This window comes from Microtus oregoni, unplaced genomic scaffold (assembly GCF_018167655.1).
Source record: "Microtus oregoni isolate MIOR12 unplaced genomic scaffold, Mior012 000009F_ref0000495, whole genome shotgun sequence".
NCBI lineage: Eukaryota > Metazoa > Chordata > Mammalia > Rodentia > Cricetidae > Microtus > Microtus oregoni.
The window spans coordinates 21,745,782-21,757,940 of record NW_024543068.1 but is presented as its reverse complement, the minus strand read 5'-3'; the positions used below and the strand labels follow the sequence as shown (position 1 = coordinate 21,757,940).

General features: G+C 44.9%; 1 protein-coding gene across 1 annotated transcript in view; it reads left to right on the top strand.

Moving 5' to 3' along the window:
- Rhoj (ras homolog family member J) overlaps positions 1-8,926 on the top strand; it is an 81,633-nt gene extending 72,707 nt beyond the window's left edge. The window contains exon 5 of the mRNA XM_041658438.1: positions 3,535-8,926. Within this exon, the coding sequence (XP_041514372.1) occupies positions 3,535-3,681 (147 nt within the window). The 3' untranslated portion in view covers positions 3,682-8,926. The remainder of the gene's footprint in view (positions 1-3,534) is intronic.
- The last annotated feature ends 3,233 nt before the right edge of the window (positions 8,927-12,159 follow it).

Below are 12,159 nucleotides of genomic sequence, written 5' to 3'. Positions count from 1 at the left end.
TGGCAGCATGGGTCATTTTTCTCCAAGAACCAGGAAAGGCTGCAGATGCGAACAAGGAGGGCTGTGTCTCCTTGACACGATTTTCCATTCAGTCTTCAGCGAGCCTGAAGCATTCTTTCTAACATGCCTGTGCCCTTTCCCTGAACCAGGACAAACACTCCTCTCTGACCCTCTGAGCACGTAGAACACGGCAGCAAGCAGTCACCTCACAACTGGGTTCTGTTCCTCACACGTACGTCCCAGGTCACGCCCGAAATCTGTTGGCTGCTTTTCCTGGAACCATCAGCACGCCGTAATGTTACATTAACCTCCTGACATGGCAATGCCTTTATGGACTGTCCCGTTCTCTCCCCACATGTCAGAACCGGGAGAGACAAGTTTGGGCTCCTCCTTGGTCATTCAGAGGCACAGGTGGACAGGGTAATACTCTAATCCACTGTCAGTTGTGGGGAGGAAGAGAGCAAGCCCCACTCGTCTCTCGGGGTTCCAGAATGGATGAACAGAGTCAGTCAAACTCCTGGAATTTTTGGACTCACTCTTGAGTTTTGGGATCATCAGTGGGAAGGTCGTCCAATTACACAGCCTCCAGCACTTTCCAGGGTTTTTTGTTGCTGTTGTTGATATTGTTGTTCCCTCTGCATGACTGACAAGAGTCACTACAAGCAAGCAGCCGTTCAGTTAACCATTCCTCGCTGTGCCTTTTGCATGTGTGCGGATCAAGCTAGGATACAAGCCCCAAAGGCAGCAGATGACATTTCGTGTAATTGTTAGAAAAGAAATTCTCTATCCCCCTTCCCTCTGTCTCATATCCTGTTTTTAATGAATTTTTTTTGAAGTCGTTTCAGAATCTAAAGGCCAGACCATTGCCAAAACAAAATCCATAGAGTAGACGTTCAGTGTCCACTGATGGTTTCAGCTCCCTGCTTTTGGCATTTCCTGTTGGCTTATAAAACAGCCCTTCTTATCAGAAAAGAACACATACCAAAAACTTACATGCCGTCTGTAGGAAGAGTTTTGGAAGAAATTTCAGGACCTGACCAAAGCAATTTTATTTCATACCGAGACTATATATCTGTGACATTTCAAAAAATCCTGTTTCAATGACAGTCAGCTTGACCAGCTTGTTCTTGGGCTGGGTAATAGAAGTCACAGAGGCTCGGAGAATAAGAAAAACAGCACAGCCCAAGGGCCGAGAAGATGGCTCATCGTGTAAGAGCACTTGCTATGCAAATATATGAGCTACATGAGAGTTTAAATCCCAGAACCCACATAGAAGCCAGGCTTGGCCCCTTGTGCAGTAACCCTAGCACTGGACAGAGACTGGCAGATCCCAGCAGTTCACTGGCCAGCCAGGTCTAGGCTGAATGAAAGACCCTTTTCACAGGGCACAGGACAGAGAGTGACAGAGAAAGACACCTGATATCCTCCTCAGGCCTACATATGTGGGCACACACACACAGAGATATACATACATATACACAAGAGAGAGAGACACACACAGACATAAATACATATGCACAGATACACATACAACACACACAGATACATACACACAGAGACACACACAGACACATACACACAGAGAGATACACATACATACACACAGAGTGACACACAAAGACACACAGACATAAATACACATGCACAGATACACATAAACACACAGACACACACAGATACATACTCACAGAGAGATACACATACATATACACACACAGATACACACAGACACAAAGACACACAGAGACACATACACAGATACATGAAGCACGATTAATAAAAACTCAGAGAGAGAAATTGGGGTTCAACCTGAAAGCCAGAAAAATAAAATAACCAGTCACTGGCTCTTACCAGTCCAAAATGGCGATCCTGCCTCCAGGAATCTCAGAATGAGACTGTGACTGAGCTGTCTCCTCCCGTCTTAATAATCCTCTCTAGGGCTGAGATTAAAGGCATGTACTGCCCAGTTTCTATGGCAACTAGTGTGGCTACTGGGATTAAAGTGTGTGTCAACACTACCTGATCTGTAAAGTTGACCAGTGGGGGGGGGGGGCTGTTTTATTCTCTGATCTTCAGACAGATGTATTTATTAAAACACAAATGAAATGCCACTACAGATACACACACACAGAGATACACACACACACACCTCAAGAGACAGACATTTTAAACATAATTCTCCTTCTGTTTAAATGTTCACTTTGCTTTGCTTGGCCTGCACCCACTCTTGTCTAAGATAAACCCCAAGTTTCTCTTCTCCACATTATATGACCTTCCTGCCTCCAACATCTGTATCCTGGCTGACTCACAGAATGTCTCTCTCAGTTGTGTACCTTAACCGAAACTCTAACTCTCCAGCTCTCTAGAAAAATAGAAAAATGAACAACCATGATCCAGAGTGACCTTGTGGGAGCTAGGGAAGTCACCCATCTCATGACAGTGGGGACGCGAGCCACAGTCCCTTTCTCCTGGTCCCCCAGAAGCCCTGTTCATCATTTCTCCAAGCACCCAGCTATAACACAGTGATGCGTTTGCTGCCTTTTCTTCTCCCCCTCCCCCCGCCAGTTCACTGCTATAGTTGCCAGGTTCAATATCCAGCAGACCTCTTCTGCATTTACTTGGTCTCATAGTGGAAAACCACAAAAAGAAAGGTGTTTCTCTGGATGTTTTTAATATTCAGAGGCCCCTCAGCGCATTGTTGGCTCATATGAGCTTATAAAGTGTGAATACCCAGGCCTCCTCCTTTACTGAAGCCAAGAAACAGCCAAGCACTCCCTTCCTGGCCAGTGATTTCTTTAATCAACAGTTTCTGGCCTGAATGTCTATGTTTCTCATGAGGAGTTTATGATTCTCAAATACCCCATAGTATGAAATAACTTTTTTTAAGCTTTAAGGGGCTAGAGGATTGCCTTAGCACTGGCTACTCTTCCAGAGGACCTGGGTTCGATTCTCAGAACCCATGACTGTCTGTAACTCTAGTACCAGGGGAATCTGATGCCTTCTTCTGGCCTCTATTGGCACTGCATGTGTACAGGCATACCATACACGCAAAATACCCATATACTTCTTAATATTTTATTTGTTTTTAATTAATAATTAATGAGTAATTTTTATAATTGAAAATAAAACATTAACCCAGTATAAAATGCATATCGCTTAACATAAAGGCTGTACAGAGAAGAAAGGCATCTCTATCAATGAATATCTCCTATGATTTTTCTGTCTTCATGTTTTAGTGTTTTAATTTAAAATTTGTTTTTCAAAGTATATTGATACTAAATAATAATAGAAAACAGGTATGATATTGCGAAAGATATACACAGCAATCAAGAATAATCCAAGATGGCTACCGCCCACACTTCTGATGTGCGCCCTTGGCCCAAGGACCCTGCTTTATTCCACACAGAAGGGCCTCCTCATGTCACTGTCCCTGCTCTGCTGCATACACAAACGAAAGGACACTAGAAACAGGCTGGATGTGGGGACCCGGCAAGGCAGAGGGTTGACACTTACGACTCTTTCTTTGTGTTTAAGATCGGAGCACAGTGTTACCTGGAATGTTCTGCCCTGACGCAGAAGGGTCTCAAGGCGGTCTTCGATGAAGCCATTCTCACTATTTTCCACCCCAAGAAAAAAAAGAAAGGCTGTTCCGAGTGCCACCGCTGCTGTACAGTTATCTGAAGTTGCCCAAGGCCCGTCTCCCCGCCATCCAAGGGTACGCAGAGCAGCAGTCTCTGTGACCCAGCTCCAGCCAAAAACGGAGGGCAAGACCGGAAAGGAATTCCTGTGTCCCGAGGCCTGTCCTGTGCCCTGCCAGTTCCCCAGCTCAGCATCCTGTCAGCCACTGCCACATCCCCAGGCCAGAGCATCCACACTGCGCACGGAGGATGCCGAGCCACATTCAGACAGTGCCGGGGAGGTGTTGGAAGCAAGTCATCATCGTCCTGTATTTCACATCTCCCTTCCACAGATGTAAATCGACAGGAAAGCATGGCGGGAAAGCCAAGCATTCTGTCCTGCACCGGTGGCCTTACTTCATGCCTTTGCCAAATTTAGAAACACAACACCAACATTTTTCCTGAGACTGTTGTTTGAGCCAAGGGTCCTAATGCTCCTCACTATTATAGTTTCCTGATGGCCAGTCCCTTGAGCCTCGCAAATCCAACTCAAAATAGTTAAAAGACAACCTGGATTATATGCACTCTTATTGACGGTGGGTCTCTGCCAATGTTCTTAGGGCCAACATGTACCCCTGAATGCCTAAAAAAAAACTCACTCTACAACTTTCATAAACTTAACAGACCTATAATTTTTTAGCCTTTTTAAAAGAAAACATTCTATGAATTATCACAGTTTCCCCAGTTTTGCCAAAGATTCATCCTACAGATGCTTCAGGTGATGGGGGCCTGCTCTTGCAAACTTCTACTGTCGTTCAAACTGAAGACAGACTGTCTTTGAAGAAAGAAATAGACTTCGGCTTTTCATCTAAATTGGTCAGGACAAGAATATGGCGAAAGCCGTCTTCCTGATCCAGCAGAGTGGGCCTGCCCCACCCCTCACAGAAGGTCTGAGCTCTCCTTCCATTCACCAGTCACTCTTCCTCCTGGGTCCAGATCCCTGTGTTCCCCAGTCACAGCCTGGCCTTAAGGGAAAAAGAAGAAGAGGAGGAGGAGGAGCTGTGGATACCAGACATGAAAAATGAGTGTTCCAGAATCCTGCAGGGTCAAAGTGCCTTAACTTTTCTGCTTGCTTCATCTGAAAGCGCTGCTCAGCTTGCCCCATATGAAGCTTCCGTTCAGGACAGTTTCCAGTTGCAGCCAGTATGGAAATCACTGTCTCTCTCCCTCTTTCCTTAACTCCTCTCCCAGATGTCCATGGAGGGTGGGGGAACCCATTCTAGGCTGAGGCACCTGATGGGGAGTTTGGCCCCGAGCAGAAAGAGCTCCTAGTGAGAAATCCTGCACCTTTCAATGTGACAATTCCAAACAGCCAGGGACATTCCGTGTTTTACTTAGAGGCTGCGATTGGCCCCAATTAGTCTTATTTGCTTGCAGGTGCCCTGGAATTACCCAGGGAAGCTGATTTATCCTTTTATTTTCTTTATTGCATCAGCAAATCATAGCTTAAGAGTATGAAATTATTTCACTTTTTGTAGACTAAAACTCCATCTGTTGGGAAAGCATCCCAATCTTTCTAGTCTTTTCTGCTCATGGAGAAATCACAGAAGATAATTGTATTATATAGGTCTTCGTAAGACCTTTCATGACACTCCTTCAGTCTTTGAAGGTTTTAATGGTTTGCTGTTTAGAATTTCTGAAATGTATTTTTGCTTCCTCTACATGTCAGTACTGTTCCACGTCTCTCCCATATAACGGCAAAAAACTTTCTGAAATACACACATACATGCATGCACACATATACAAGCATAACATGCATACATGCACATACACACATAAGCCACCTAAAAGGAAACAAGAGTTCTGTAATCCAAGGCTTGCCCCCTAGAGTAGCAAGGACTGTCTGCCTTTCTACATGGAAATCAAATATGTGTGAGCCTTAATGCTGTGGAAACCACCATTCCCCTTCAGCTCAGTGATGATTATATGCCCTGTAATGACATTATTGCTGTGAGCCACTTTTGCTACACTATGGCATAGTTACACTTTGCTAGGGGGCTGCTCCTCACTTCTTACTGTTGTGGAGGAAAAACTGAAAGCAATGTGTTGGCTCCGCTAGGGAGAAATTCCCAAATATGCGCAGCTAACAGGCAAATGGCTCACCTCGCCATCACCTCCAATAGACCAATGAGAGTTTGTTTCGCGAAAGTGTCTGCTGCCCCAAGACTGAATAACAAGTGTTCTGAGGATTGAAAACAAAAGGACGCACAGACATCGAAAGAAAGATTTGCTGATAGTCCATGCCATCTTTCCAAGTCAACACATGGCAGCTGGCATCCATGTGAGGACAGGAAAGGCCTCAGAACCTGCAGTACAGTGCAGTCCTTCGGTGTGCACATGAGACACGTGGCTGGGACCAACTGAGAGCAGTGGGCTGTGCAGAGCTCAGACAAACCCTGGCATCACCCACATCGAGATGGAGTTCTGCAAGCAGATCAGTAGAGCTGCGTCTGTTTCTCCTACGGCTTTCAGCTATATTTTAAATGTTTAATTTCATGTAGTTAAGCTCCTATAAACAAATAGTAATCCACCACACTGGTAAGGTCTGGTAAAGTAACGAGAACTTGATCTTCTCACCAGTGTACCTGCAATCCAGAAGAAACCGCCATGTAATTAAGTCGCTAATTTGACAGATTTTGTTTTCATTGTCACTCAGTAGAGTTGATGGACAGCTTAAGCTAAAACACAAATCAAAGCCATGTCCATAGAAAGATGATTTTTTTTTTCCTTGGGATGATTCCTTCCAAGAAAAGCTTTGTTCTAAGAACAGTTATAGAAGTCATTAAGTACCACAACCTAAACCAGGACTTACGAAGGTGCAAAGTCAAAACCTAAGCTCTGCACTTCCAGTGGGAAGTGGGTTTTGGTCCAGTGACTTGGAGGATAATAGGTATGGTTACAATATATAAAGACATTTATTTGGGGGGTTTCTGGTCTATAGAAGCACCGTCAAATGAAGTGAATATAGCCATCACAGTTCCCAGTGCACCACCAACAAGGAGATAAAGGAAAACAATCACAACTAAACCTAAAACTATTCGGGGGAGGGAAACTAAGCCAAGCATGGTAGCGCAGGTCTGTGATCCCTATTCTTAGGAGGCAGAGGCACAAGGATTTCCCTCAGTTTGAGGCCATCCTGGTCTACAGGGCAGGTTCCCATCCAGCCAAGCTACATAGGGAGACCCTGTCTCAAAATAAACACATAAATAAACAAATAACTAAATACTAAATCCAGAATGTGAATCCAACAAAAATGTCCTTATTTGAGGTGCACGTTCCTAGGAGCAAAAGCCTTAGGGAATTAATTCAGTGTCTTCAAGGAGAATTCTCCGAATTGAGGCGAACCTCTTTAAATACCATATAAGAGAGCTAGGAATGCTGGCGCACACATATACTCCCAGCACTCAAAAAGCTGAGGCAGGAGGATTGTGAATTTAAGTTCACCCTCAGCTATTCAGTGACACTCAGCTTCAAAAAGAATTCACAGAAACCTCGTGGCATTCTCCGAGCCAACATTCCTGAGATCAGCACGATGGAAACTTCGAGCTGTGTTTTTGCTTTAAAGACGTATTTGATGTCATGCTGGGCATCGTTGTCTAACAAGGTCTATGTGGTTTTGAAAACCATTTTCTTGTTCAGATGCCTGGATATGAAGTGTGTTTGCTCTCAAAAGTGTTCGAATGCCCGACTTATTCTCTTGGTAGTCTCTAACTTCATTGGGAAGGCTTCCCAAGTACTTGTATTCCCAGAAACAGTGTCTTTTCAGAAGTAATAGAGACAGAGAGAAAAAGAGGTCGGGAAAACTGAGTGGCACCTTGAGAAATGAAACAGTTAGAGAACAGAGAGGAAGTTACAGCTAAAGACAGGGCAAACCACGGGCTTGCTCACTCTTGGGAGAGTTCACTCCTGCCCAGCGTCCAGAGGCCGAGGGAAGACAGAGATCAGGGAATGTCAAGAACATGTCATGGGCAGCCATGACAAATCCTGTGGCTATGCTAGGAATTCCGTTCTGAATGGAGGCCCGCGGGTGCTCTTTGGAGCTTTAACAGCACGCTAGTGTAGAGACCTTTCACCTCCTCTGCCTCTGCGTAGCGGAGAAGTCAAGGGAATTTTACCAAGAAATGGGAATGAATAAATAAATAACCTCGAGGCTCACTCCGGAATACTTGGGCTTAGGTATGCAGATGATATTGGTTCACGTTCACGAAGCTATCCCTCAGTTCCAAGATTATATTAATATGCACGGATCCTATAAGTACAAAAATGTAAGATAAAACAATAGAATTCATGGTGCTTCCGTGGTCAGTGATGAACAGAACAGAAGCCAGAACACCAAGCTCTCTGCTCAGCCACCAGGGTCTTAGCCTGTCTCTCGGGGGACCAGGGAGGAGTGAACCGGGGTCTGGCTCATGTGTGAAAGGGCGGGGTGTAAGTTCACCCTTGGCCTCGAGGCCCGATGCCAAGAAATTAGAATAAACGCTGTGTAATGACTCTTGGTTGCTGCCTGTGCTTTACTACGAAGGGGCTTCAATGCCTGAGACAAGGGTGGCTTTGGTGTGAGTGTGTTAGAAGCATGGCCCAGAACCTTCATAACACCAATGCCAGGGCAGAGCGTGGTCTTTAACAATGAACCCCGAGGGTTCAGCATGCGAAGTATCTTTGCTGAACTAAACCCAATCAGTGTTACAGCCGATGGATGTGATATCTGTTGCATTGTGAAGAAAGGGAACCGGAACCCGCAGATCTGGCCTCTCAGGGCCTCCACAAGGCAGCATTGGGAGTTCCTTAGACCTCTGGAGGGAAAACAGAAACACTTTCTAAGTAGAAAATACGTCTTCAGCAGGTAATCGATGTGTATCTAAAATCAACTTTCCCTGCCATCTTCGATACATTTGTTAAGCAATCAGATTATTTTCTCCTCAAGGAGCCTCAGGCAAGAAAGTTAATGAATTCTGCACTCTCATCGCTCCGGAGAGTGGCCTGTGCTCTGAGTAAGCAGCAAGCACCGATGATACACAGAGGGACATCAGCCAACTGCAACAGCTGCTTCTCCCATACAAGGTGCACAGAATCAAGCCAGCTTGCTTCCCGCCAACTTATTCATAGGCTGCTGCTCCTATAGTCTCCTCTGTAACTGACTATTCTCTGTACTTGTTTCATAATTAATGGAATATTATTTCATGTACTCTAGCCTCACTGTTTATCTGTATCACATTTTTGACGTATCATTAAATGGTTTTTTTTTTCTCTCCCGCTCTCATTTGTGGGGTCGTTAGGGATTTCCATCAGCCACTCATGACAACTGCCTTTTGAAGGTATATTTCTATAATGGGAAACTGTCCAGCTCCTTACTATCCAGAATGCAATCCAAGGATTGGCAGTATCAGCACCACTTGGTAGCTAGTCAGGACTGTAGAATCTTTGGGGCCCAGCTGAGACCAACTAAACCAGAACTTGCATTTTAACAAGACCCTGAGGGATTCAGACACACATTAAAAGTGAGGACACCCAGTCTGTGAGACATCCAGGTTCATTATCAGTCTTTATAGCCAAGCGTAGAAGCGGATGATGAAGAAGCCGTCAGTGCAGACGGTCTCTCAGATGCTGCCATGTAGGTACTCCTTAGGTCAATATTTAAATCGTTCATTTACCAGCTGAGTAAAGGGTTATCAACATCTTTTCATTTTGTCATATGCCACCCAGCTGCAGGGAAAGAACAGCCTATTTGGAAGCAAGCAGAAGAGCAGCATCTGGCTTGAAAGACCTGCTAAATCTAAAACATTCCCTTCTGACAGCCATCCTGGTATTTATAAGTGTCCTACTTCGCTTCTCTGTTGCTTTGCTAAAACGCTGACCAAAAGCAGTTGGGGGGAGGGGAGGACTTATGTGGCTTATAGGTTCCAGCCAGTCAACAAGGAAAGCCAGGGCAGGAGCTCAAGCAGAAATCTGGAGGTGCGAACTGAAGCAGGGGCTGTGCAGGAGTGCTGCACACTGTCTGGCTCTCCATGGCTTGCTTAGAATCCCCTACCCAGGAGTGGCACCACCCATGGTGAGCTAGGCCCTCCCACATCAATCATTGATGGAGAAAATCCCCATGTAGATGCTTGGAGGCCCATCTAATGGACTGAATGTGCTTCCCAGCACCAGGATTACAGGTGTACAGTGTCCTTGGCTCTTTCCATGGGTGCTAGAGATCTGAACTATGCCTTTTACGCCTGCACAGTAGGTGCTCATCTCTTGTCCGGGACAGTAAAATCAAATCCCAGGCCAGGCTTTCTGCAATCCTGTTTTCATTTCAATAGAAATGGTTCGCAGAAATAATCAAACGCTAAAGAAGAAACCCCCCACCCCCTCGTCTAAGCCTACTTAACTCTCCTCCCCATGTTCTAAGCTTACACCCTCAAAACCAACTGAGCACATTCATGGAACATTAGTCCTTTTGGCTCTTCTCTGAAATTGGCTCTGGTTTTGTAATGCGGAAGTTTGCAGGCTGCTTCTATTGGACTTGGTTTCTCGTCTAGAGTAGTTAATGTGTCCGTGGGGAGACATTTCATGATAGTTTTCTTGAGCTTCCTCAAGCAGGCCCCAAAAGCTGAGCAAAAATCTTCCTGAAACATTTCCAAAGTGTTTTTAAATGCCAGATGTTTTAAGGCTCCCAAACCACCACCATGTATTTTAATAGTGATAAGCATATTCCAAAAGGAAATGAAACTGCCTGTAAGCTTGGGTCACCTAACTTGATGGCTCACCTCTCCACACAGTAGACAGCAAAGACAAAGAGCACACACTTCAGGTAGAAAGAACATGTCTACGAAGAGCTAAACCTTAAGTCAAGTGCTTGCTTCGAAAAGTGGATTTCCTAGACTATAAAGGCATCAATTAAAAAACATATATTTTTCCAGGTAAGACAACATCTTGTCTGGACCACTCATATAGTTTTCTCCTGCTACCCTTATGTTATCCCAGTGAGAGTAGACATAGAGACTTCTGTTTCTTGGCCAACACAGTAGAAAGCTGATGATTCTAAGAGGCACTGTGGCATGTATTTTTCAAGTGGAAAAAGATGATACCTTTAGGAAAAACAGCTAAATTTAATAACTAAATTACCTTATCTGTGCAATTTGTTTATTGAGTTTTATCTTGGTTGTTTGGATCAGCTGCCATCTATAGCGAATCCTATTGGTGTATCGTCGTATTGAATGTATGCAGATTCGTAGAAGACATGTACAGATACTGGAGAAAGTGTGACATCTTCGTTTAGAAGACATTCAGCAGTTCTACTGTAGTGTTTATATAAATCCCTTTTCCTAGATCTTACCACAAATGAAGCAATGATAAAAATCCATTGTAATTTTTTTTTTTAAAAAAAAAGTGGATTTCCTGAAGACAATTACTTTGGAGTATGCCAATATCCTTTATGCACAGAGTTTGCTTCCAGAGACTACACATTCTCTCAAATGGTAACCCTTTGCATCTGTGACTTTACCTGTTTTCCTTGATTGTAACCCTATTGTCAACATCACTAAAAGCCAGCATTCAGATTCCGCTCTACAATGCCAATATTCCTGTTAAAGCCAGACAGCTTTTGCTGTCTTCCGAGGGCTGTCTGTCATTTATCTGAGTGGTTCAGGGATTGCTGGGGAAGGTCTTGCTTTTCTTTGATAATTCCATGCAATATATTTAATCCCTCCTCTCTCCCCATTCGACTCCATGTCCTTTCTCTTTCTAAAAAAATATACTGATGTGTATTGCCCTGAGCATGAGGCCCGCCCTGGAGTGTGATTGCCAGACCCAGCGCAACTTTTTTGAAGAGAACTGATTCTCCCTCTCCCAGCACCCATCAATTGCAAATGGCTTCTTGGCTTGGGGTGGGACTTCATGCCCACTTCTCCTCCATGCTGAAGGAACTCAGAGTCAAGTACAAAGTCAGCAAGTTCAGGGGTTGCTTGCTTTACTGCTCGTGGTAAAGACTTGGAAAGACGGCTAGACTAAGCCCTCTGAGCCCTTCCCGCTGGGGAAGTACTGCCTTCCATTGCCAATTACGGAGCTCTGACCCTGCTCCCTCATCCTTTCATTCCTTCCCTAGCTCTGTTAGATGTCACCCACCTGGAGAGCTTTCGCACACCCTGCAGACACTTCAGGATCACAGCACCCAGACACGAGGCCCTCCTGACTGACTGGCCAACATACCATTCCAGTTTATTCCACCTGTAGAACCAAAGGGTGATGATTGTGACAGAAACGCCTGAAGATCCATCGTGGAAATAAGGAGCAGACTGGGCTCCAGTGCATGTTTCATTAGGAGAAAGTCTCAGCAGGGTCAGGAGGTAGCTCAGCAGGTAGGGGTGCTTGCCACAAAGCCTGCTGGCCTGAGTTCAGTCCCTAGACACCCTACAAGGTAGAAGGAGAGGACTAACATCCTTGGGTTGTCCTCTGACCATACATACTCAATGGCACTGACACACACACACACGCATGCACG